The sequence below is a fragment of the Serinus canaria genome, chromosome 4 (assembly GCF_022539315.1).
Source record: "Serinus canaria isolate serCan28SL12 chromosome 4, serCan2020, whole genome shotgun sequence".
In the NCBI taxonomy this organism is placed as follows: domain Eukaryota; kingdom Metazoa; phylum Chordata; class Aves; order Passeriformes; family Fringillidae; genus Serinus; species Serinus canaria.
Genome location: NC_066317.1, coordinates 30,849,077 through 30,875,786, shown reverse-complemented (window position 1 = coordinate 30,875,786; position 26,710 = coordinate 30,849,077). Strand labels below are relative to the sequence as shown.

General features: G+C 38.9%; 2 protein-coding genes across 4 annotated transcripts in view; one reads left to right on the top strand and one right to left on the bottom strand.

The window, feature by feature from the left end:
- Positions 1-1,641: 1,641 nt before the first annotated feature.
- On the bottom strand, positions 1,642-25,700 carry TMEM144 (transmembrane protein 144). Of its 3 annotated transcripts, none has more exons than XM_030239095.2 (12): positions 25,681-25,700; positions 17,035-17,231; positions 15,793-15,915; positions 15,341-15,440; positions 14,669-14,749; positions 12,626-12,707; positions 11,802-11,875; positions 10,786-10,904; positions 9,411-9,530; positions 8,843-8,940; positions 6,857-6,910; positions 1,642-5,988 (listed from the first exon to the last, which is right to left on the bottom strand). In XM_030239095.2, the coding sequence occupies exons 2-12, from the start codon at positions 17,171-17,173 to the stop codon at positions 5,905-5,907; spliced, it is 1,074 nt and encodes a 357-aa protein (XP_030094955.1). In that variant the 5' UTR covers positions 17,174-17,231; positions 25,681-25,700; the 3' UTR covers positions 1,642-5,904. The 3 variants fall into 3 exon arrangements, with proteins under 3 accessions (XP_030094955.1, XP_030094956.2, XP_030094957.1); XM_030239096.2 differs by lacking the exon at positions 25,681-25,700 and adding an exon at positions 19,460-20,071; XM_030239097.2 differs by lacking the exon at positions 25,681-25,700 and adding an exon at positions 19,363-19,476.
- The window catches only part of GASK1B (golgi associated kinase 1B), a 16,787-nt gene continuing 13,584 nt past the window's right edge, over positions 23,508-26,710 (top strand). The window contains exons 1-2 of the mRNA XM_009101193.4: positions 23,508-23,842; positions 24,430-25,713. Of these exons, the coding sequence (XP_009099441.3) occupies positions 24,717-25,713 (997 nt within the window). The 5' untranslated portion in view covers positions 23,508-23,842; positions 24,430-24,716. The remainder of the gene's footprint in view (positions 23,843-24,429; positions 25,714-26,710) is intronic.

Below are 26,710 nucleotides of genomic sequence, written 5' to 3'. Positions count from 1 at the left end.
AAGGTGTCTGTTAGTAGTGAATAGCTGGGTAGTGGCATGATCTTTAATCAACTTGACCCACATAAAGAGAACGAGTGAAATCCAGATTCAATAGCAGAAGTTTATTAATTGGATCAGTCTAACTGGATTATCACTATTTCTTGTAAAAAAAGGAAATGCTGGGGTCATGACAATTACCAAATAAAAGTATGAAAAGGTGTGATCTTCTAAAGAACAGCATGGCATGATATCACTGACCCTTTACAGGAATATGTCTACATAGTTCAGCTTTCCCCCCTTTTTGTGAAATTCTCTACTGCTTTATTGAATCGACTGTTGCCCACTAAGTTAAGAAAAAGAATCTATCTGCCTCTAACTACAATCAATGTAACCAACAAAGAAGAAAAAAAGACAAGCAGTTTACTTCAATGTCTGCAAAGTTAGAAAAGTATACGCAGAATATGGTGGCTAGCCTCTTGAAAGTCAAGGAAACACAATGTATGTTACAACTCACAAGCTGCGAGTGCTTAACCTATTTGTAATAAATATCTCGTTGTTCACATTACTAACATCATATATTGTGTTACGCTGCCAACTTCTAGAAACATCCAAACAAGGCTATTTTTTAATCACATAAAGCTTTAGATAGATAGAAATGCTAGTTTTTTGATTTATGCACTAACTTTCAACTACTTCACTCGAAAATGCTAGACACAAACATCTGAAGCAGAAATTGATGATGAGGTCATGCATGCTCACTGCAAGTACATCTGGAAGTAAGACAAGCCAACAGTCTAAACCATTTCCTTTGAACTTGATGAGCACAGAATGCTTCAAGGAACATAAGCCATGATATGCTTTTATTAAAGTTCCAACCTTCCAAGTGTACATAAAGCAACTGGAAAATACCTGCAGAGTCAGAGCATCACCTGATGTGAAATACTGCCATTCAGTTAAGGACTAGATCAGCCCTTCTCCTAGGATGGATCTGTGAAGAACCTGTGGTCTTTGTATTCCCAGGGCTCTTCCTTGGCTGGGATCAAAGCCCAGGTGTGCAAATACAGGTGGGGAGCAGCTATCATTCTGCAACTCCTGAACAAGTGCTCCTCTTCCCCAGCCTCTATCCACAAACAGCAACATTTTTATTCTGATCCCTGAACGGTGTCAATGAACAATATCCTTTGAGGTTTGCCTACAGGCTCAGTAAAATTGCTGCCAACAGTTCTCTCATTTTATTAAGTAGTGAGGTGAAAAACCTCTCCCTCTGCACCTCTTCCCTGCTTTGACCCTGGAAGATGTTTCCCAGTCCTGCAGGAAATGTTTTTAGAAGATCTACAGCATGAAAAATGCTAAGACATGGGAAATAACTTAAGTATCTCTAGGTATGGTTTATGTCTGTACCAGTGAATTGGTCCCCATATGAATAACAAAACCTGAGGTCATGCCAAGTAACTTGCACAAGGACTGCCTGAATCACCGATAGCAGCAGGACTAATGCAGGTCCTGTTTCCTTTATTCCTCTCTCAGGTTAGACTTTCAAACACGCCCTTCAGAGCAGCAAGAGACACAAGAACTGTTTGGTATTTACATTAAAAATTAAATATATTTTCGGTTTTTAAAAATGTTTTATGGCAAGCATGAAGAACGTAAGAATCACCACTTCTGCAATTAAAATAATTGGTGAATAAAAGAAAAAATACACTAATTGTTAACATGCATTGTCTAAATTTTCATTTTATTTTCAGGCCAGCTGCAAGAAAGCTCAAGGATCAGGTCAGACAGTTAAACAACCTCGAGTATCAGTTGAAAAAAGAAAATTATTAGATAAAGACAATATAAAATTAATCTAGGATTAAAAAAACACCAGTTTTCACTGTTTACATTTGAAGAGCAATTGTATTTAAATTATTTTTCCAGGTACAGTAATTTTTACTAAGATTATTAAGGAATAAAACTCCGGAAGGGCAGTGAGCCTCAAAATATCCATTGAGGTAAGAGAAATCTAAAAAAAGATGACACCGAGTTCTCCAGTTCACAAGACTTCACAAAAATCTTCAAAACCTCCCAGTTTACCTATATTTTAAAGGTTACTTTGCCTCTAAGTATTACCAGAGAAAAATTCCTAAAGCAAGCTCTAATATATTCTTAGAAGTTGCTGAACAGCATAAACAAATATTTGAAAGCTTAGTTTTCTCCAAGAGATGTGATTCTTCCATTTATACAAAAACAAGTTGATATAAACAGAACCATGACAATTTATATTAGCTGTAGAATTTTCTCTTACTAAACTCAGTTACTTCCAGACTGTTTTGTACAAATAACTCTGTAAACATGCTGTTAATCCAGCATCCTCACATGAAAGAAGTAACAGTGTTATTTTTAACTGGAAATGTCAAGACCAAGAAAAAATCTCAGAAATGAGTGGAATATTTATACAACATATTCCAAGTGAACATCACAAAAATTATTTTGGAATGCCACAGGGGGCTTTTCACAGAAAAGTGCTGGAAGAGGGGATTTTTTTCTTGCCGTCAAGTCAAATCTAATAGGATAGCTTCTAAAAAACATTTTAATAAAGGTCATACTTGAGCTGTCCCAAGCAAGAATTTTAATTAACACCCTAGCAATCAGCAATTAAGTCTGCACATCTGACAGCTTTACAACATAGACTGGAGAACTGCATCAGACAACAAACACTTATTTACATGGCAATTGCTATGGACAGGAGCTCAGGTGTTTTTTGTTTTTTTCCCCCAGAAAATCAATGATCTTGTACAAAAACTAGGAAATGCAAAGGTGCTCCTGCCCTGGAAGATTTAACTCTTTCCTGTAATCATATCCAGTAGACGAATGCTGTGCCTGTATTAGAAGTCAACAGCATGCCCCAAGAGAGACAGCAGAGGCTGTTAATATCATCTGTCCCAGGGAATGTGTAGAGGATGGGGGAAAGCAGAAAGGTTGGAAGTTCTGTCTTTCATGATCATGGAAATAATGTCAGCCATAGGAGTCCATACCTTCTCCATAGCTGAACTGGGTCCATGTCTATTTGTGAAGAAAAACCCTCTTGTTACTAGTTTTGTTGGGATTTTTTCCCAACTGAATATAATAAGTAAATACTATATAATATATATAATATATATATTATATATATTATAAAATAGCCCAAGCCTTTAAAACCATGGCCGTTACAGAGATGATGAACAGAATGTAAGGTTTGTAACATTTCCAATATAGTTCAGCATAGAATATAGCATCCAAGTTTCTTTTCTTCACCTAAAAGTGACATTTCCTTACTTAAAGTGATCATAATTCCAGACACCACGAAGCCCTTGAGTTTCAAAACTCTGATAGCATGCCTGCATCCGTGTTGCTCCTGAAGTGGAGCAGGCACAGGCAAGCATGGCTGGAAAACCAGCACCCTGTGGCCATCCTCCATGCAGGGGCACTGGAACAGCCTGTGCAGGGCCTGGAGTGCCTGCCTGAAGCAGGAGGGACATTTCCTGGAGTGTTCACTGCTCACTGAGAGAGTGGCTTCCTCCTGGCCAGGAGAGGATCTGTGCAGGGCAGGAAGCTGCCCCTCTACCTTTGCTGCTGTCACCTGCTTGCCCAAGGCAGGTTGTCCTGCTGCTGCCTTTGCACCTCCTAGGGAGCAGGACTGAGGCCTTAGTAATTTACTACACAAAAACTAGTGAAGTGTATGCACCTCACTGCCATATTAAAGCCTATCTTTAAAATCTTAGCCTAAAGCCTATCCTAAATCTGAGGAGCCTAAGGATATTGTGTTTTGGTTTTTCCAATTCTTTGTCTATCAGCAACTTTCTGGCATGGACTATATTCCTGGAATATTTAAGAACGGAATGCTTAAGACTGTGATCTTTAAGAAATTAAACAGAACCAAGGAAATTAATAAAGTCCTGTTTGATTCAAGTTATTTCAAAAACACAGTGAATATATTACTTTTCCTTGTCTGAGTCAATAGAATAATGGCAAGGTAAGTAACAGTCAAGTGTCTGTCAAGGAGAAATTGTGCCTGATCTGAGTACTGGACAGAAAAAACCACCAGTTTTCAGTTCAATATCAGGTATTAGGGTAGAAAACATCATGTACCTTGACTTTTCTACCTGATGTTATGCAAAAGCTCCAAGAATGCAGTCCAAACAATAGCACTGCAAGACACAGGAAAATTGTACTCAAAGGTTAATCAACTGTTCCCTGAAAAATAAAAAGAAGTATTAGATACCAGAATGTAAGTAAGGGCCAGTATTATGCAGCATTTTCATTAATTATTTATAGCAATTAGAGAGTACATTTATTAAATTTGCAGATGACATCTGGCTGAAAAATGCTGCCACCTTGTTGGAGGACACAGAGTTTAACACAGAGACACAAATTAGAGAAATGCCTCAGAGGGGAAAAAAACCGTCAGACACCAAGTTCTGACACCTAGGTAAAAATAAACAACACAAGACGGGAAAAAGCAGGTTGAGCAACAGTTCTAAAATCAAATCTGATGCAGAGCAGACAAAGAAAAGTGGAAGGTTGAAAGGAGAAATTATGCTTGCAATTTAAACATGGTAATAGTATCAAGCCATGATAGCAAAAAGTTGTGATGTGTAACTACTTGTAATGAACTTGCAAATGGGATGTGGAAAAACACCCATAGTCTTACTGCTGCTCTTAGTTTTTGGCTACGAGACTGTAGCCTGACTGCTATGTTTTGGTATTCTACACAGACCCAGTCCACTTAGTGAGAGACCAGCATGGAGAAAGCTTCAGGGAAACCTCAATGCAGCCTTCCAGAAGCTTAAGGTGGTGTATAAAAAGGAGGGAGAGGGACTTTTTCTACAGGCAGACAGTGACAAGATGAGGGGCAATGGCTTTACACTGAGAGATTAGATTTAGGTTTAGATCAGATTTTAGCATTAAATTCTTTACTCAAATGGTGGTGAAAGACTTGAATAGGCTGTCCAGAGGAGCTGCTGATGCCTCATCTCTGGAAGTGTTCAAGGTCTGGTTGGATGGGGCCCTCAGCAACTTGGTCTAGTGAACTGCATCCCTGTCCTTGGCAGAGGGGTTGGACCTAGATGATTTTGAAGTCCCTTCCAGCCAAGCCACTCTATTATCAGGAAAGACACAGAGAAATTGCAAGCAAGTTACAAGCAAGAAAAGGCTGAAGGAGGTGGGGTTGTCCAATGTACTGAAGAAAAGGCCAAGGGGAGATTCAGATAACGTGCTCTGCATACATAAAGGTTATGTATGCTCTGCATACATAAAGGTTAGCTGCCACAAGTAAGAAAATAAACAGTTGTCCCTGTTAGTGGTGGTTATAGAAAATGTGGAACAAAAGTAATTTATTTTGCAGCACCCATTTTAGTCAATTTCCTTCACAAATTTGAAGTGACTGGAAGATAACATTTTCATGTAAACTAATGAATTTAAAGAATAATGCTTCTAAATAAAAGAAAAGCTTTATTATCTTCATGTGTATCAGTTCCATAAGGAATATTTCAAGATGCATTTTTAAGTCAGTAAGAAAAATGTTTTAATAAAACAAATCAGCTTGCAAACATATACAGTAATTTAGACTAAAATTAAAATCACTATCCACCATCACAACAGTAAACTGCAATTTATGCTGACATAAAGTTTAGCACCTGAATGAAAAAAACAAATAATTAATAACAATAAAATCATTTAGCTTTGATTAATAAAGTCCTTTGATTTTCTTATTATTCCAAGAAAAACAGAAACAAGTATTTCCGGATTTTCTTTCATGCCAAATGTTTTCATTTTCCACTTGGCTGAAGTAAGTTAGTGTAAATGTTGGACATACATTTTGAAAATTATATATGTATTGTGATCTACCAACATGGTCTTTCTACTTCTGTTAAACACTAGCACCATCTACTGGTCCAGAAGGTCCTTTCAAACTTTAGAAAAAGCTGTGGAAAGTGATCCAGCCAAAATGATGCAAAACGATACTGACAGTAACATGTAGTTTTTCAGTCCCTGTACAGGCAAAAGAAAAAAAAAAAAAATCATTTTATCATTATTGATACCACTTGAAAAAAAAGGTAGAATAAAATACTAAGTTTCATTTAGGCAGAGATTATATGAAAAGAATTAAAGGCTTAGAGAGTTACAAAGATCTGGGTAATGAACACTATGATCATCTACTGTGGTGCAACACTAATCTGCAGTGGGAGACACAGAACTTTTTGTTCGAGATCCAATTAGGTACCTATGGATCCTGGATAGACTGGCAAAAAGAACCTGGTATTACAGTGCTAGCATTCGCTGCTTCAGATTCCACTAGAAAACTAACTTCTGCCCCTTATGTTAAAATCCAGTAAATTAGCTTGTTGTAGACAACCACTGCTGTATCAATTTAAGATCTTTATAGCATTTTTAATAATAATAATTACAATGTAATAATAATGTTACAATGTAATAATAATTGTAATTACAATACCTGTTGCATTTTTACATCCTTTGTTGAACCTGACCCTAAAAATGTAATGTACTTGCTGATGCATTATTAGGACAACTACTCATTCCCCTGCTCCACTGAAAGAACTGGCTCAAATGAAAACTGTCTTCAGGCAGTGCCTGGCATCCTGCCTCCTCGCTGTGCTACAGTCTTCATTTACATCTACTGCTCCTCATACAGCTGTGGAACTAAAATCTTCATCCCTGCAAAAATTGTTCAGTTGCTCAGGTTTCTTGGAAATCTTAATATGGCATGATATCACTTTCAGTTTCATAATGCAACACTTGTAAGGAGGAGGAATGTGAGATACAGCTGTATACCAAGTCATGCTGTTTCTACAGACAGAGGCAAGCAGGAGATATTAGGTGAGAGACCTTATTACATTACCTTGATTTCCTTAAATACAAGGACTCCCCACATTGCAGCAACAAGGCCAGGACCCTAAAGAACAAGATTAATTTGTACATTTCAGCATTTCATTAAAATTTACTCCGTCTCATTACTGCTCTCAGGGTGGTTGAATTTTGTCTGGGTAACACATTTAAGTCTTTCCATTCTGTATAAATAAAGCACTCATGACAAAAACAAAAACATCACTGAAATACTTACTAAGTAAGATACAATAAAATCTTCAGGAAGGGCTAAAGAGTCAAGAAACTGTTGGTTTTTTTTTGTTGGTTTTTTTTTTTTTCAGTAGGCACAACTTCTTTCTAAACTACACTGCACAGTCTGCTCCAGCTGTTACATGTTCTTTCAGTAGACTACAAATAACATGCCTCACTTTAGTCCAAATTAGAGTCCACAATGTTTCCTAACATTTCCTTTATTAGCATGACTAACTACTGGACAAAGTTTGATTTTATCGCTCAGTATGATATCAAGAGACTGAAACAGATGTATTTCCTGTATAGCTGGCATCTGGACAAAGCACAAAACCAGCCAGGGAGACAGGTCAGGGAAACTCCTGATTTTCTGTGATGTTGTTGTAGAGGTTTCCTGGCTAACAGCAAACAGTGATATACAAAGGCAACCTCCAGGCACTCTTGGTAATAGAGTTTTTCCCCTGAGGGAGAAATGATCTGAATTTTCATCTCTGATGAGAAAATATCTGAACATGAAGCAAAACCTGGCTCTGTTATTGCTTTGCATTAGAGCTGTTCTGAGAAACATTTGACAGATGTTTGGCCAGTGACCTTCCTCTCTTCATCCTCAATGCAGCTGATGGGACACAGATATAAGCAGCAAACAGTGTCTCATGCTGAATATATGCGTGGATCCTGTTTCCTAGTGACCTTGCCAACTATTATTTGAGGGGTTATTTCACTTTATAGATAATGTGCGCTGTGAGAGGAATGCACTTTAAAAAAATGGAACAAAGTGTTAAAGGGATGTGATGGATGTAAAGGACGTCTCTAAAAATTTTCTCCAGAGTGAAATAAAGCAGCAGTTCTAAACCTGTGGTCCAGATAGGCAGTTTCTCATCAGTGCTTCCTTATATTTTTTCATTTTGTGATTTTACATCCTTGCCCTTTAGGCATACTGATAACTAAATTACTAAAACTGCTTTCCATTAATCCTTCAATTTTTAATTAGAATGATTCCAAGTTTTTTTTTTCATTGCATATTGCAGAGTAAATTTTAACTTACTGCATCTTGAGGCAAAGCTTAATCCCTATTAAAGCTGTTTCATTAGTTTGCTTCCAAAATACAGCTGTTAAGCAAAACTTTGGTCTTAATATTTATTAAGTCTCATTTGCCACCTTTGTGTTACCAACTAGTGCAGTGTCAAGAGAATAAATGCAAAGTTTACTTTAACCTCGTAATTGGAATTTATGCTTTAAAGGTACATCATAAACAGGAATAAAACAGAGACATAACAGGCCAACCTATTTTCCACACATTTGCATAAGAACATTATTTTCAGTAGTACGTAATCTGTTCTGCTTGTTCAAGAACTGTAAAAAGAAAAAATGACTTAAGCAAGCAAAACAGCTACAATTCAAAAACATCCAGACCAAAATGGACTTCCTGGGATGAAAGCATAGAAAATTCTTCTTATAATCACTTCAATTGAATAGTTAACATTGATATAATTCTGTTTACAAAGTTTTGGCTTTTACATAACCTGAAGACTCACCCTCTCAATTAGTCTGGTTTTTCTTATGCTTGACATTGACCAAGATGGTGCTTGTCACAATCATTCATGTTCCTAAAAATCTGAAGACTAGTGCAGACAAGCAGAGGAGACACTGTATAATTTTGACTAACAATGCTCTAGACCCATCATGATTTCAACTGAATTCCAAAGACAGAAGGGTAAAAAACCAATTCACTTCTAATTCTAGTTAGAGATTTTATTTTTTATATACTTACTGCAGTAATTATTGGAAAGCTGACGACAGCACTGAGATAGTGATTGGCCAGGAACCAGCAGCAATTGGCTATTGCCCAAAGCACACCAGAAACAAACCCTAGAAAAATAAATCCCAATCAAAAACACACATAGCAAGGTACAGGCAGCAGTTTGTGGAAGTTTTATACTTATAGCATAATACAGCAATTATATGTAAGTATTTTAGTATGTTAACTACTTTAGCAAGCTGGCTCTGGCAAACTAAACCAAAGCTCGAAGGATAAAAATCAGCTACTCCAACTGAAGCAGCAAATTAACTTAAGTTTATTATTTTCTGGGCAATGTGCTCTCCACTCTGGCAATCAGTTTTTGAAAATCTCCAATGTCACTTTGTTCTCATTTCATATTAGAACAAAAGTTATCACTGTCTCCTAAACTTAATTAATTAACCTAATCATGCTCTTCCAAAAGAGACAAGAAGTCAAATGAAGTTACTTGAAAGGTGAACCAAAATTCCAACACACAACTTGAACTAATCACTGCAAAAAAGCAACTGAAATGAAATGCTTATTTAAAAAACAGTCATACCTGGCAATATGGCTTGGGGATAAACATAAGGTTTATTCTTCCTGACTGCACAATAGATCAAAAAGTAGATGGTACTTGTAAGAAATATTCCACTGAAGTGTGCAAAAACATAATCTAAATCTGAAAGAGAAATTACAAAATATTAGTAAAAACACCAGTTATTAACAAAATTATATTCACCGATAACATTTATATAGACAAAAATGCATAAAGGTGCTACTTCTAAGAATTCAAATTCAAATCTCATTGTGCTGAACACAGCTACCAGTCTGTGGATGCACACAATCAATGACACCTATTAAACATGAACTAAGTGCTGTGTTGACTTATTAAAGGCTTCTAAACATTTCTATCAGCTGTTATTTTCAGAACTCTATTACATATTCCTGAATTAACTTAATACAACCTTGAGAAAATCCTCAGGTGAGGCTAGAAAACTAGAGTGGGGATTTTACGTAATTGCAGATGGTCAAGAGAAGTTGTAATTATGTTCCTGCATTCCTGTATCCTTGTTTTGTTCTGTACATTTAAGGGCAAGACAACTGCACAGACTATGTAAGGTATATATAGCCCAGTTTTGTCCTTTTTTTAATCTTGAAGGATGTATCATAATTTTGATCACTATAATTATGAGCAATAACAAATCCTTTATGGATTTTGTATGTGCTGAGAGCATTTCCAACATAGTAAAGCAGAAGCATGCAGCAAGGTGATCCTTGTCTCCTTGGAGCTATAAATTCTCAACAGGAAAGGCAGCTATGGTAATGACAGCATCTGTTTTGCCTGGCTGGGGAATACATACATTGCAGTATTCAAGAGACATTGAATATGACAATGGTGAGCAGCAGTGCTTTGCTCTTAAGGTGCTTCAGGCATTACCTGATAGAGTATAACCTAAACCTTAAAGAAAATGTTTCTGGGGGAATGTTTAAAACTGGCAACTAGGCTTATGTTAAATGGTTTCAATTTAAAAAACAACATGGTTTTAATTACTTTTCTTGTTACATATCTGCTCTCCTCATCTGTTATGATCGATCTTCTCTTCCTTTATTGCTGCTGGCAATTGGCAAGCTCGTGTCTTCATCCTCATACAAACTCTGTATTTTGAGAATGCTAGTATTTAATGCCTTCAGAAACATACCTGTGAGTTAAGTATGGTAGTCTTTGAGATGTTTCTCAGTGTTTTTTATGGTGTAATTCACCTCTGAGAAAAAGGGAGTGCTAGGGCTATAATTATGACAACATCTAAAGTAGTGCAGAACTGATAAATTGTCATGGTATATTTTCAGGCATATCAAGAACTTCACCCTATGCCTTCAAGAAAGGAGGAGAACACAATGATGAAATGAAGTAGAAGCGATCTATCAGCCTTTACCAAACTGACTTGCTCCTGTGTATACAGTTTCATTTCTTCTTCCGTGGTCCTTGATGTAAAGTACTGGTACAAAACTGGAACCATAGAGTATTCCAGCCACTACAGCCAGGCTACAGCCTCTTTAAAAGAACAAAAATGGGAGAAAATAGCCTTGTGTGAGTTAAGGAAGTAGCGAAGACATGTAAGCCCAGTACTACAGGTAAAAATTGTGCATCATATAAAAATTCCTTCCCATAAAAATAAAACATTTTAACACATTTTTATTTTCTGGTAGAGAAATGGTTCATGTAGTTTCCCTCTACTTTGCAGCCAAACAACACAGACAATTCCTGCTGCAAAAGCCAGAAATCTAGATTAATGACATGGGAAATTAAATAACTAGGATTTCCTAAAAGCAGAGCTAGGGGACAACAAACAAAAATTCAGTTTAAAATGCTCCCATCCTCACCTTTTTTGTTGCCATCTATATATTCTTTATAACTTCCCAGATTCATAGACTCTTCAGTCTGCTTCTCCATCTCCAGATTGCTGTGCTCTTGGCAGTCTCCACTCCCCACACTGGCTTCTTGTTAGCTTGCTTCCACTTTGAAGCACTTTTACTGTCTCCTTACCATACTGCCATGCTTTCTCCAGCTGTATTCACTTGGAAACCACACCTGGAAGCATGTCATTAGCACAGGCTTCTTCTATGCTAGAGTGCTAATCAACTAGGTGCTAAAACCCAACTCTGTAATTACTGAGTTGATATTGTTATTTCCTTTGCCAAGTGATATTTTTCACACTACTACCTAATACTTGACTGGTAAGGTTAGACACACTCAACAGTGCCAATGGAATAATCTAAATAGCTGTGCAACTACTCATATACAGATTTGCACACTACACTTGTATGTAAAAACCTGTTTGTTATTTATTGTGTGACTTTGCTAGGAAACCACAAATTCTGCTCTTACACTGTGTTTAACTACTTTCTCTGGCTACTTTCCATGCATCAGCAAAAACTGTTAGCAACTTACATGAGTCTCCTTTTTGCTGGAGAAAGTTTGTTCACCCATGAGTCCTCAGTGGTCTCTTCAGAAGCATTTATAGACTGCAAAAAACCAAGAGTTTCCATGCAAATTTAGTTTAGTTTGATTTCTTGTGCAATTTTTTAAATGTGCAATTTTTTAAAAGTGTCTTCTGTGATTCAGTCTGGTAGACTGGAACTTCTAGAGAGCACTGAGGACAGCTAGAAAACTGTCAAGGCTCTCTGTTCAGGTAGCCACTGAGCTCCAGCAGGAAGGTACAATGGTAGGAGGAGCCTGTGGTTCTCCAGCTCTCCTTGCATACTTAGGGCTAAGTATGCAAGCTCTCCTTGCATACTTAGGGCTCCCTAAGGAGTGACAGTCAATCTGGTAGCCCACACTGGCCTCCAGCCTGTGTCACAGCTGATGATGACAGTCAGCAACTCTTGACAGTTTCCTGGCTCTGCAACAGGGGAAAAACCTGGCCTTTCACCTAAGCACCCTCACAGCTTTACAGCTAATGTTTATTGAAATTGCTTCCTCTTTTCATATAAGACAATAATACATTCTTCTATATAATCTCCATCATAATGAAGAAGGAGTTTCTAAGCCATCTAAAGCTGACAAACAAGAAAGAACACTTAAGAATACCTTTTCTGTTGCTAATATCCAAAATGGTGTCCAAGATACACAGATTAAGATACAATCAGTACATATTTATGTTGTTTTATGTAGTCTACCATAAATCCTAGCAAACCTGACTAACAAACACATTTTTTGTTTTAAAATGGATATTTGTTTTCACTGCTGTAAGATAACAACTGTAGAGTACTTACACTTTCTCTCAGTAAAGGTGTGCTTTCTAATGAAGTTGAAGAACTCTGGACTTCAGTTTTTATAAAAAGAAATATGACAGCACTCAGAAGAGAAAAATACACCAGTAAATACCATGTCAGTTATAAGGACATAACATTTAGTGTCCAGAGACAAAAGTTTTATTTGGAGGCATATTCCTTTGTTTTCATGATTACCCTAGAGTCACTGCAGTATATTTAAAAAATGCAATTGCTTTAAAGTCATAACTTACTATGATTATATATATATATAATATAAAATATATAAATGCAATACTTTAAAGTTATCAATTTAACTTAGCTAAAAGATAACCTAATTGAAAGTAAGTAAATAAATCAGTTTTTCTATCACTTTATAGATCTTTCTTCTTATGTAATATGATTTTAACAGTGTGTAGTTACAACCACATTAACAACAGATATTTTAGATAACAGTGCCCTTTTGTACCAAACTACACACAAATGGAACACATGTTTGAAAATTCTATATGGAACAGTTTAAACCTGCATAGAATTGCCTCTATATTCATGAAAAAATACTAATTTTTAGTCTTCCATCATATGTAAGAAATGGGATACTGCTACTCCAGGGCCTTGTGAGCATACAGAAGGAAAAGGGATATTGCTCAGTGCTGCTCAGTGCATTAGGTGAATAAAATGGAGAAAAAAAGGTAATGTTACTATTCTTAACCCTGCCTCCAGGAGACCAGGTAAATATATGCAATCAGAACTTGAAGGACCTGTTTTTTACTTTCATGAAAAACATTTTAATGATCTAGGAATTTCTTCTCTTAGCTGTAAACGGAATATTTCCATTTGAAGAAGAATTAATTTCATACTGATGGAATAGGCATAGTTATACAAGGATGTCAGTTTCCTCCAGAGGAATCATACAGATTTCACACAGGAAGCTGAAATGAAAAGCCTGGTTCTGAGCTCCACAGTGCAACATGCACAGGCTTTGTGCAGTTTGCCAGGGAAACATATCTGCTCACAATCCTTCTCCCTGTTGGTCAGTCCTCCATGATATCTCAGAAAGAGGAAGCAGGGGGTGAGCTGCAGGAAACCATCAGGCAGGGATAGCAGTACTGCTACTATTTTCTCAGTACCTCCCAAAATCATGTGCCACATGTAACAGGAATGGATACAAAGCTGCAGACTCTTAGAAAAGAAGAAAAGTGGAAGCCAAAGCCATGAATCTAAGGCAGAAGCCCTGTCCTACCAGCCAGAAATGTCTTCTTTTCAGGTTCTTAACACCCTCCTTTTCTGGAAGGAATTCTGGTAATCTTCTGCCAGCAAGCTTACAGTAAGCCCTTAGGATTTGTGGCCATCTTCCCAGCCACACAGCTGGAAAGCAAGAATACTGCTACATAACAAAGATCCTCTCTCCTCTGTGTTTGGACCAAAACGTATGCATTCATACAAAGAGCAAACAAGCAAAAAGAAAGAACAAAGTCCTTCCAAAGATCCTGAAGGAAGACACTATGTGGGATTTGGAAGCGTGGCTCAAGACTTACATGACACAGAGCTATTACAGACAGGAAAACATGCAAACCCTCTGGCCTTTCATGGACTCCAAAGTACCAGGGAAGGGGTTCTGTGGCATATTCTATTGTTATGAGATTAAGATTTGTACCCCTGACAGAGTGAAGTGAGATCAGAAATCTGAGGTTTTCTCAACAAGATTCTTTTAGTCAGTCTGTCCTCTGTATGGGGAAGTCAACCACTAGCATAACCTAACGAGGGAGGCAATCCATGCATCTCTTTTTTTTGCCTTGAACATGCCTACCAACAAAAAAATTTATTTTTGTGTTTATGGATAACCATTTCACCCCTATACTGGATAACATGTCTGTTTCTACATGAACACTGACCAACTAGGTATGGATAGCTCACAAATTTGGAAGTATATTAATTTTCCAAAGATTATTCAATATATTTGTTCTCTTGTTAAAGAATCCTGGTGGTTGGTTATTAAATATGTATTACACATAAGAGATATTAACTATAACAATAAATTTCTACCTTATAAGTGAAAGTCCAGCTCCAATATAATTTAAGATTGGTCTTGATACTTCTTCCGGGTCAATTCCAAACCAACCAAACCTGGAACATTTAACCAGTTTCACTTAGACACACTGACTTTATACTAATAGTTAAATTATAACCTAGTCATTGAAGTCTTGACTCATGTAAATAATTCTGCCTAAGTATGTATTTTCTGTATTAGATCAGTGCTTCAGTTGGCCTGAAAAAAACAATGTCTACTTTACAAAAACAACCTTTAATTTAACATGCATTTTTAAAATATATATATTTAAAAACTGAAGTTATTTTATCAGACCAGATTGCAGAAGGAAAAATACAAATATGTACTAGTTTTACATTAAGAAATTCATTATTTATCGAATCAATCACATCACTGGGCATTCTTCTTTCTATTAAAGCAGAGGAAATACAAAATGCTAAAACAGTTAACTTGAGTACTTTCCACTACTAAGGAAAAAGTTTTGATACACAGGATAGTGGTAGACTTGGCAGTGTTACATTAGCAGCTGGAGTTGATGATCTTAAAGGTCTTTTCCAACCTGAATGACTCTATGATTCTACAGGCAAGTTTTCACTTATTAATGAAGAATTGGCAACATTAATGAGGTTATTAATTAATTAATGACTTAAGATTTAAAACATACTTACCTTGAACTTGCCCAGCCTGTCAGCAAATTAAAAGAAGCCCATATCAAAAGACCAAGAGCTAAGCCAATAGTTTTAACAATAGGGACAACTGTAACATTGCCTGAAATACAAAAACCAAAACTAAAATCAGTTAAAAAATAGAATGTGATCTTGTATACATTTACTTTCGGTTCTGTGCCTGATTGGAAGGCAAAGAAATTTAGGAAGCTACAAGACAGTAAGAAACAAAATTTTCAAAAATAAATACACTGAACATAGACTTTTCCTCCATTTAGTTTTAAATGTTATTTTTGGTGTAAATTTGCCTCTTATAAAATAAGCATAACGAAACAGTATTTACTATAAGGGTACAGTTCCATTAACAGTAAGGCTTTAAAGAACTGAATAACTATTAAATAACTACTATCTTATATATGGAAAAGTTTCAAGAATTGGAATCTCTTTAGCCTCACCTGTAGCCCACACAAAACCTCCAACCATAGCCAGGGGCCAAAACCGGGGGCAATTCTGGATCAAATTGACCACCAAAGAAACTATCCATATGGAGGCACAGAGAATCCACTGAAAGAACATGCCTGTGGGAAAATCAAATGCACACAATAGGGAATTTGTAGAATACTGCATGTGTGAACCTCTTAACAGTTTATGTTCATCTTTGATACACTAGTACAAAAAAAAATCAAAAAGGTGGCCAGCACCATTGTGAATTCCAGGGAACCTTGTTCCAATTTATTCAAGGGATGTATTTTTAGGTGGGTTATAATCTGGTGAACCTTCTCCTTATCAAGCATTTTTCCTGCAGAGCTGCAAAACACACATTGCTGGCCAAAGTTTACACAAGCCCTAATTCCTGAACACATGAAAATTTTGATGGACTTCTGACAAAGATGATATTTGGTTGCTGTAAACTTCTCCCACCACTCCAGTAGCTGCTAACACAGAGGACTGAACAGGATGAGACTTTTTCAAAGCTCAAGCTTTTTCAGTTATTCTGGACACTGAGGACGGTTAGTGACAGATCTCTTCTACCTCTGTAGATTCCTGAAGGGTCAATTAGGCAGACCGGTTAACCTTATGCCCAAGCTTGTTTTGCTAGGTCATATTTGGCATAAAGATCAGAAGATATATCCAGTCTGCAATGCAGGTACCATGTTGCAATAACATAATGGCAAATTTACTCATTTACAGATCTGATAATTGGTTATGTTTCATATAAACATGAAAATTTAACATAAACCTAGTGAAGTGACAATATTCCAAACAGGAAATAGGAATGATTGTTTCCTCTTACCAAGTCAGCAAACAAAATTACTAAAATTTCAGTTTTTGTTTTTATGTTAGATGCACAATTCAAAGGCAATACTCCAAAGTCCAACAACTTTTACCTTATTTATAAATAACACTTTATCTTTCCAGAATCCCTACAAGAGTAGAACAAAGAGCATTTAACCTTCCATTGTGAAATTCTCATGAAATGTACATCACCACTGTCAAAGCGCACAACTTATAAAAAAGCCCTTCTCAAGATAAGCCACATCCTGAAGCAGTATTATTGCTTTATACCCTAAGAACAGCAGACAAAATTAAACATACTCTCTGGATTAAGGCTGTGATGATGACCTCTAGTAATTTGCTGGTAGAATATTATTCTTTTAAGCAAAAATAGCCAAAGAAAATAATATAATTAAGTTTACCATCACCAGTATCAAATTTCTTGACAGGTACAAAGTTTGTCCCAAATAGAAGGACAGCTACTGTGGAAGAGGTAAAACCAATAGCTAGATCTGTTCCATTGCTGATGTTAGCAGCACTGTAAGCTTTCCCGATATTCATCTTTGTTCTGAAGGTGTTCCTTTTTGTGGCGTTGTTTTGCTGCAGGTCCGGACAGAATCTGGAATCAAAGAGTAGAATTAAGTATATGGACTATTAATTAATACCAACCTGGTTTAGAAATCTGAAACTTAAAGGACCCTACTGATCAATATCTCAAAGCTGATATGAACTACAAAGAGGTTAATGCAGAAAAGGTTCATGTAGAACCCCACGAAAACCAGACATAAAACATTAATAAAGCGACTTAAGAACAGTTAAACAAAGAAACCCCCAGTACTGTATGTTTTATCTGAAGACACAAGAATGCAGAGGTGCACTCAAAGGTTATGAATCTGTGAGAGCTGTGGGAAGCACTGATGCTTTAGTGAGATGCTATTATTCATATAGTCAAAGGGTGGGGGGAAGGGTCACAATGGGGTGCAAAAAAAAGGGGATTAGACAAAATCTCAACTAGCAGAAGCATTTACAGCAGACCCATTGTCAAGAAGTCAGGAACAGGTGCAGAGATTCTATAGGTGCCCCAGTGAGATCAGTATGGAATCATAAGATAACCACAGGGATTGCTCTAGTTGATACTAAATATGAATAAAGGTTCATTTTTCTGTGGGGAGCATAGGGAGAAGGTGGCTCTAAAATTTCTTTGTTCATTCCACCTAAGTACAGTAAGAAAGGCAAAGATCATTTTAATCCCAGAATATCTCTGACTTTTTATAAAGTGAGTCATCTTGAGGATACACTCAACAGATGAGCCACACACACACTTTTGATATGGAGTATCACTTTGACAGAAAAGGTGTCTCTGAGGATAAGCATAACAATGTGATCTTTGTGTACGTAACCTTCCCAGAATTGGGACACTTTGTTCCAAATTTGGCTAAATTTCACACTCATCTTTCAATTCCATTTCAAATCCTTCAAGAGAAAGCTTAATCAGACAAGGCCTAAAGCAACCTGCTCCAACTTTGATGACAGCACTGCTTTAAGCAGGGAATTGAACCAATGACCTACAGAGATTTCTTCCAAGCTAAATAATTCTAATACTGTATGATCAAATGTCAAAAGCAAATAATAAATTGCCACACAGCATTAAGCTATGTTTTTTTCTACATACTTTCTCCACATCAGAGAGCTTCTGACAGTTCACTAAAAGCCTCTTCTCTTCAATCCTATGTTATTGCCATATGGACTTGCATATGTCCCTCCAAAGTCTTAAGAGGTAACAAATGCCAAAACCAGAACAAATGCCAAATGCTGAAGCTGCTTTGCTCTTAAAGCATAGTGGTTGTATCTGAAATTCAAGCAAAGGCAACTGGAACTGATACTGTTATTAAGACTTTTTTCCACTAAGTTGCCCTTCCCGAAAGGCACTTCAGGATTCCTAGCAGCAGAAAAAATACAATTTTGCTGTTGGATGTTGGAATTTTGTTGGCACACATTGCTCTTTTCCTACTAAGTTCACTGGTTCACCCCACTGGAATGTTGCGCTGTGCATTTCCACAATTCCCTCAGAAATATGACACCCACAACAAACCATGACGCTCACTTACTGCAACAGCAACGCATGCTGTGATCTCTGCAGAGGGACAAAATCAAGAGATTTTGCCTGTCTTTTGAGAGCCTTCACCTTAATGGTGAACCACAATGTTGCTATGACTCCAAAGAACCTCTTTGCTAATTAAGTGGGGTTTTTTAAAATGTTGTGTGTCGTACATTTCTCCAATTATCCATTTACCATTAAGGGTGGATACTTTCACTCCTAACTTAGGACACTCCTATGGGTTTCAAGGCGGCTCAGATCAACGTGCCCAAGCGACACCATAACCCTTGCTCTAGCAATGTATCTTTGCTTCCCTACGGCGAACTCTTTTAAAAGACGTTCTTCGGGCACTGTTTTCTCTAAGCGCTAACTCGGAACAAGGAAAACGCTCAGCTGAGAGCTCCACCCGGGCCTCTGTGGCTTCACTGACGCCACCGCGCCGGGGCAGGCCCGGGCTGCGGGCGGGACCCGGCCCAGCCCTCGGCCCCGACCCAGGCCTCGGCCCCGGCCGCTCGGCACCGCACCCCGAGGGTATACCCGAGACCCCGCTCCAGCCACACGCCTTCCTTCCCCCAGCACCCTGGGCTCAGCGCCGCGGCGTGTTTTAGGGCGCTCCGCTCCGGGGCGGAAGGCGGCCGGGACGGGCGCATACCGACAGATCCCCGGTCCCGTCTCTGCGTGCGGCCTCGGCTCCGCCGCCCGCCCGCGCCCACTCCCGCCGGGATCCGCACAGCCCCAGCGCCGCTCACCGCGGCCGCCTGCCCGCGCCAGCCCCAGCACCGGCACCGGCACCGCCCCGCGCCTCGGCCCGCCTCCATCCGCCCGCCTCCATCCGCTTCTGCCCACGGGCCTCTTTTTCCCCGTCCGGGAGGCGAGCGGTGGTAGGTTTTCGACTGCATTTGTCCTGGCGCCATGGCGGTTTCTCGTTCTTCCTGGCGGGGAAGAATCGCTAAGGCAGAGCGTAAATTAATGCACTCATGTGGTAAAAAAGCGCCTTTGGTGCTCCCGGGCGTAATCGCTCGGATGAGACAGTTTCCTCCCTAGTGGAAATGCAGCTTGGACTCCACAGGCCGGTGGTGCTGTGACCGTATCTGAAGAATCACAAAATCACTCAGGTTGGGAAAGACCTCTGGAGATCATCGAGTCCAGCCTGTGATCCGAGACCACCATGCCAGCTAGACCGTGGAGTGCACTAAGTGCCACATCCCTTAAGCACCTCCAGGAACAATGACTCAGCACCTCCCTGTGTTCATTTCAGTGTTTAATCACTTGCTCTGTGTGTCACATCCAGTCTTCAACACCTCTAGGGACGGCAACTCCACCATCTCCCTAGGTGCTATATTGCAATGTTTTCTGTGAATAAATTCTTCCTAATGTCCAGCCTAAACCTCCCAAAGCTGAGCTTGAGGCTATGCCCACTCATCCTGTTGCCTGTTTCCTGGGAGAAGAGGCCAACCCCCACCAGGGTACAGCATCCATTCAGGTGGCTGTAGAGAGCAGTAAGGTCTCTCCTGAGCCTCCTCTTCTCCAGGCTAAACAGCCCCAGCTCCCTCAGCTGCTCCTCACAGGACTTGTGTTCCAGAAAAAGCACCTGAGTTTTGGCAACCTTTGCCCAGGAGCACAGACGTGGCTCCAGAATGGGGCTGCTCGCAGAGGGGACAGCATGGCTTCCTTGAAGCTCCTCTCGCTCCTGAGGGGACAGCATGGCCTTCTTGCAGCTCCTCTCGCTCCTGAGGGGACAGCATGGCCTCCTTGCAGCTCCTCTCGCTCCTGAGGGGACAGCATGGCCTCCTTGCAGCTCCTCTCGCTCCTGAGGTCTCCCTGGCTGCTGGAGGCTGTCACAGGGCTGGGGGCTGCAGGCACCTGCAGAGGGGACAGGCATTTTGGGGAAGGCAGGGACATTTTGAGGCCGTGTTAACAGCTGCTGGCCCTGTGGTGTGCAGCAAGGCAAGGAAACCACCAAGCCTGGTCAGGGCTTCCAGGTTTTTATTTTTCTTAAGCACAAAAATTACCAGCTGTTGGTCTGGAACCCCCTGTGTTGTTTGGCAAGCAAAATCAAGTAAGGAAAAAAAATCTTTTACATGATGTCAAGAAGAGGTCTTTGCAGATTTCCCTGTAAGGATTTGATCCAGACCAGTTAAAGCACAGACTATTAGTCAGCATGTTTAGTCACGAAGCAAACATTTCTCTCTGCACTCTTGAAGTACAGTTTCCAGATGGCAGCCCAAATTGATCTCTTTACAAACACAGCACGAGCCTTCTAAAGTAATGATTCATATTTTGCAAATCAAATCTACATTTTCCATAATAAGGGCTTACTTTATTTCTCTGGAGAATAAGTTGTCAGTCATATAGATTCAGTAGAGCTCGGAATGCACCATTTATCTATCATTTTAACATAAATGTCTGTCCTTGTGTCATTTAGAGATGAATAGCAGAACATCTCTATGGAAACAGCATGGCTATAGTGCATCTAGGAGAAATAATGTTCCATATCATAATCACAAAGGTAGCACGCAGAAAAAAGAATTCTAAAGGCAGTGCAAGTATATGTGTTGCATAATTTTATTCAGAAGAAAAGTGATAGGAAAAATGTTAACCTTTTCCATTGAAGTGCCTGCACATAAAAGCAAGAGCACACACATCAAGGAGCCTAGTCTGTAATCACATCCTTTCAGGTGCCCAGGGATAACAATAAGTCAAAGTGCAGGACCTTGTGACTGGTGGGCATTGGCAACTCCACCTGTCTCTGCAAATTGGCCAGAGACCCCCTGCTAGGAGCAGTGCAGGCCACCAGCTGCTTCAGATTCTGCAATCTTGTTTTCTGGTTTTCTGCTTGTCCAGTACCAGCAGAAAACCTCTTCAAATGCAGGTGGAGGTGGAGGTGAATTTCAAAGTTAAACAAAACAAAACAGAAAAGAAAAAGAAAAAAAAAAGGAAGAAAATAATTGCAAATAGTTAATCCAGCTATTCATTCACATATAAAAAATATACCTAGGTCTGTGAGGGACTAGAAAATTCTTCTTTAATTCTCCTCTTCCATTCATTGCTACTTTCCTATATTAGTTTTTATAGTCCTGTTCTCCTAACCTTAGGAAGGTACAACACTGACCATGAAAGAAAGGTATATGAAGAAATTACATAAAAAGCTGAATTTAATGGATGCAGATGGCAATATCACAGTTATTGTTTAGAGCAAGGAACAAATACAAAATCCGACAGATACTACAGGCTAGATGTAGATAGCAAAGTGAAATAATGTAGGCCAGAATTTGGTCAGACAACAACTGCTGTTCTGAAAGTTTGTCTTAAATATTTTATCACCACAGAGGAATGCTGTTTCAGCTTGGTAGTACCCTTTAGTGCTTTGCTGTAGCTTTGGGTTAGAATGATTCCAGAGAGAAGAATAGTACCCACTTGAACAAAAACCATTTACTTTGTTTCTTGTGAAACACAATTAAATGTTTTTGTCCAGACAACTCCATAATCGTTTCAGCCATCCTTATTTTATGGTATCTGCTAGGGCACTGGAGCTGTACACCACAGGGGCTGAAATAGAAAAAAAATCACATGATATTTTGCCTTTTAAGAATCAAAAATTAGAGGCAAACATCTGTTAAACTAAAAAGATACTGTGTTCTATCTAGTTGATTTTCTACCGCCATCGATTCCAACGAACATACCAGTACCTGAATTCTCTCTTCTGAATATGAGAAATAAAGGAAATACAATTGCTATTATCACATTTAGAAAGCCCCTCAAAAAAAACTCAGCAGTCAACACTGTACATCAGTATGTACACCACATTATGATTTTAAGGCTACAAATTAAATGAGAAGTGAAGAATGACTCTCCATATCCTTTTATAATTTCCTCCAGATAATATTTAAAGACCAGCAATAGAAAGTTTACTTAGATTACAGAGAATTTCAGAGAATTGTTACAGCAGAGGAGTGCTGTTAGTGACTGGAATGCACAGTGCTTTGGTGCTGCTTGTTTCTAATAGACAGGTGCTGTGTACTTGCAGGAACTGGGTATTTGAAAACAACTGTTGCAATGTGATGCATTTCCAACTCAAGCAACTTGTCTGGAGCTTTTGGAATAAATTCTCTTTATTTGGGATATGTCCCATCAGTAAAATTTAAACTAAAAAAAGAAAGAGAGAAGAACTGAGGTGGATGAAGAGATTTCTTACAATCCCAATTCCTCCAAAAACTCAGATTTGGAAAAATTAGGTAACAGGGAGCCTCTTTTACTGTTAATGGGCATGGATACTGCAGTTTTAACTTGACAGTACATATTTAGACAAAAAGTAGAGTGGTGGTTTGTGGAAAGAAAATACACTCACAAAATTTTATAAATTCGTATTGGACCAATATGAAACATAAATGAACTTAACCTCCTTTAGTAGTAGCTGTGGAGAAGAGAACATCTCCATTCTTTGAATTAAAGTGAACATATACATTTTATTATTTTATACTTAGACTAGGAAAGGAGTCAGATGTCAGAGGTTTGCCGTTAACATCTGTCTGCCCCAACTTTTCCAGCTGTACAGGGACTCTGTTATGCCTCGCTCCAGAAAGCGCAAACAGGAGACACTCCTGAGCTGTTTAGGAGCAGATTAGTAGTGTCTTAAAATTGGCTGTTTTTTCACTTCTCATCACATATATGATCCTCAAAAGTTCTGAAATCCAGGGAGTGGGTGGTATTTCAAACTCAAAAAACTCCCAAAAAACTAAATGCAGTAAAGGGAGTGTATTTGGTACATTTGCATGCAGTGCACTAGAGGGCTCTCAGGAGTTAGGAATAGATGGAATGCACTTTTGAAAGGCACATACTTCACAGGACTTTTCATTGCAGAATTTAAAATAGAAGTTGCTGTGGTTTTGTGTGTGGGGTTGTTTGGTTTGGGTTTTTTTTTTTTATAACGTCAGGTTCATGTAAGTTTATAGCAGTTCATATGCAACCACTTCTCAGGAAAGTTAGCTTCTCAACAGTTCTTAGCTTGCAATGAAATACCTAAATATGAACCATACTTAAAAGTGAAATATGTTCTTGATGCCAGCTTTCACTCAGTTACTTTTATTAACCTAAGGAGTTTACCAGAACAAAGGATGTGTCAAGCTGAATAGGTAAGAAATTTTATTTTTATAGCAATCTGTATGCAATGTGCACTTATTCTTTGTTTCTTGGAAAGGATATATAAGCCACTGTCATTTTATATTAAAAACTTTAGCTAGATTCTTTTTATGGCTTCACAAGAGTGAAGAGAATTAACCATCTTTCAATTTTAATGTGTGTTTATGAGTTATGGGAACTATATTCATAGTCAACTAGGGAAATTTGGCACTGGTAATATATTTTTATATTAGTGAATATGTACATATTTAACTACTAGTCACTGGTTCATATTTGGATCGTTTACAGCATTTTCATAACATGAGGTTTAGTAAAGACTGTCTTATAAGAAAAAGATACTAATCTGGATTTGACAAGCATTTCTTCTAATGCTGAAATACATTTGGCTGAGATTGAAAATTGAGCCTGTGTTTAATGGTTTGGTGTTTGATTTATACTGTAATGAGAAAGTAAAAGATTTATCCTGACAAATTCCTACATGCATACTGTCTCCTCTAGGACTTCTTTTCTCTGAAAAATATAGAGCCACAGATGCTATGTGTGAGTAATGAAAGGAAATGCTACTATTTTCTTTTTGCAGTTTGCAGAGAAGATACATAGATCTTTTAGACTACAAGTCAGTAAACTTTGCTTACGCAGCTGGCTCCATTCATTCTCTGAAGCCAATCACTTCCTCTGTGGTGGCTGATAAGAATTCAACAGTTTGAGAAGGTGGAGTGTCAGCATCCTCAGTGCTGAGCACTTTCCCAGGCATATCAGTAGCCTCTGTCCATCACTCATGCAGGAAGCTACTTGGAAAAGGAGAAATAGAAATTGGGGAAGAGAAATAATGCATCATCATCGTGGGTGGAATGTACAGAAGACTTTATGCTGTTTTCATCATGTGGATTCACTAGAGAAATGATCCCTTTTGATCAGCCAAGTAAAATCAAAAACTTGTTTTTTTGCTGCCTGTGTCCCTCACGGCTGCTGAGGCTCTGGACTTGCAGGCGCCCGAGGACCAGGAGGAATCTGCTAGTGGGCACTGCCTGTGTGATCTACCTTGGATTCCTTGTCAGCCAGGTGGGTCATGTTTTACCACAGCACAAAGGAGGCCATCAGAAGATCAGTTCCAGGAGTCTCCAAGATGCAGCTCAAACTCCTTTTCTGGGCATCCCACTGGATGGCACCCTGTCACCACCCAATTTCCAGGAACCCCAGCTTGGTAGCAATGGGACCTTGCTGCCACCCAATGTAGTTTATATCACCCTGCGGTCCAAGCGCAGCAAGCCTGCCAACATCAGAGGCACAGTGAAGCCAAAGCGCAGAAGGAAAAATGCAATCCCTTTGTCCTACGGGCAGCACTTTCCAAAAGCCACTTTTATGGGCTGGGAAGAGGCCTTTGCCCAACAGCCAGGGTGGGCCACACGTGCTGCAGGCACCAATGGAGCAGCGATCGCTCTGGAGGCAAGAAAGTACCAACTGGATGAACACAGGCATAAAGGAATGGCTATCAGGGAGAGAGGTCACCAGAAGCCTGGGAGGATTTCTGGAGCTGTAAAGGCACAGCTCCAGCCTGAGGAAAGCAATATCAGGATTTATAGCGAGAGCCCTCCCTCATGGATGAGCAAAGATGACATCCTAAACATGCGCATGCTGGCAGACTCTCCCATAGAGAGCATTCATGAAGTTCCTTCACAAAAAGCAGTCCTGGCAGTATTTGCAAGAGGTCCCAGCACTATGGGAACTGCTTGTAATCAGGGACACTGTGGAATTGTCAAAAGGCCTCTCGACATGAGTGAGGTGTTTGCCTTTCATTTGGACAGGATCTTGGGGCTAAACAGGAGCTTACCTTCTGTAAGCAGGAGATCAGAGTTCTTCCAAGGTAACACATTTGTGTGGTTTTCAGCGTTTGCAGGTGGGGTGCCGAGGTTTCCTTTCCTCTTGGTGTTAGCCATGGGGCAGCAGCAGCCACCCCCTTTAACTCCTGTGAGCCCGAGGACTACCCCTGTTGTTACAGGGAAATAAAGCCAGTGTCTGTGTGTTACTTCTGCAGTGCAGTTATTCTGTCCAGAGGATGAATACCCCAAAGTTTGCTTCAAATATCATAGAGTTGCTGAGGGCAGTAAGAGTTTCCTAACACAAGTCTGGAACAAGAAAAAAGAGAAGGAGCAATCAGTAGATTGCATGACATTGTACAGACTGCCTGAAGTGAAACTGGTGAGAGATTCCAGAATCTCTGTGATTCAATGAGTATTTCTTATTTTTTAAAATAAACTTCTCATATTTTAGAATCGACTTTAATAAAATACTATTGGAACTTGTCACAAAAATCCATCTCTCAGGTGGTAGGAATGGGTTCAGATAGTCTACTCAGAGAGGTAGGGAACCTGCCTGCAGAAGCTTGAATCTTCTTTCATGGCACTAATCCCCTTGGGAACTGAAAATTTTTAAAAAGTGCTTCCCTTTCTTCTGTTAAAGTTAAAGCCCAAACAAACTACATTTCAGTGAATTCTGCTGTACATTGTGAGGTTCAGTACACATATCTATAAATTATCCAAAGACACACACATAGTAAATATCTCAATATGCCTGTTACATGATTAGTATAGAGTTTCCAATCAAAAAGTTGATTTTTAACCTTTAGTGAAATTAAAGTAGAATTCAGACATGTAATGTGAGCTAGAAGTCTACTTTAAAATTGCTACTTTCTTAAATATGACTCAGTGTAAGTCCTATTTTTGTACAGTCACAAATCCAAAAGGACTATGTTGCATTTTAGTGAATCATTGCAAAAGTAGCTAGCTATGTTTTTGCTGTTCATTTCTTGCTTTGAAATCAGCTTATACCAAATAGGTTTATATCAGTCTGCATTTCTTAAA

Excerpts from the sequence above, each read along its gene's own strand:
- TMEM144 (XM_030239096.2), bottom strand. The coding sequence starts at position 19,542 with ATGGAGGCGGGCGGATGGAGGCGGGCCGAGGCGCGGGGCGGTGCCGGT. Across the intron at positions 11,876-12,625 it reads CACCTTTACTGAGAGAAAGT|TCTATAAATGCTTCTGAAGA; the intron begins GTAAGTACTCTA and ends GGTTTTTTGCAG. Across the intron at positions 9,531-10,785 it reads CACAGGAGCAAGTCAGTTTG|ATTTAGATTATGTTTTTGCA; the intron begins GTAAAGGCTGAT and ends TTTCTCTTTCAG.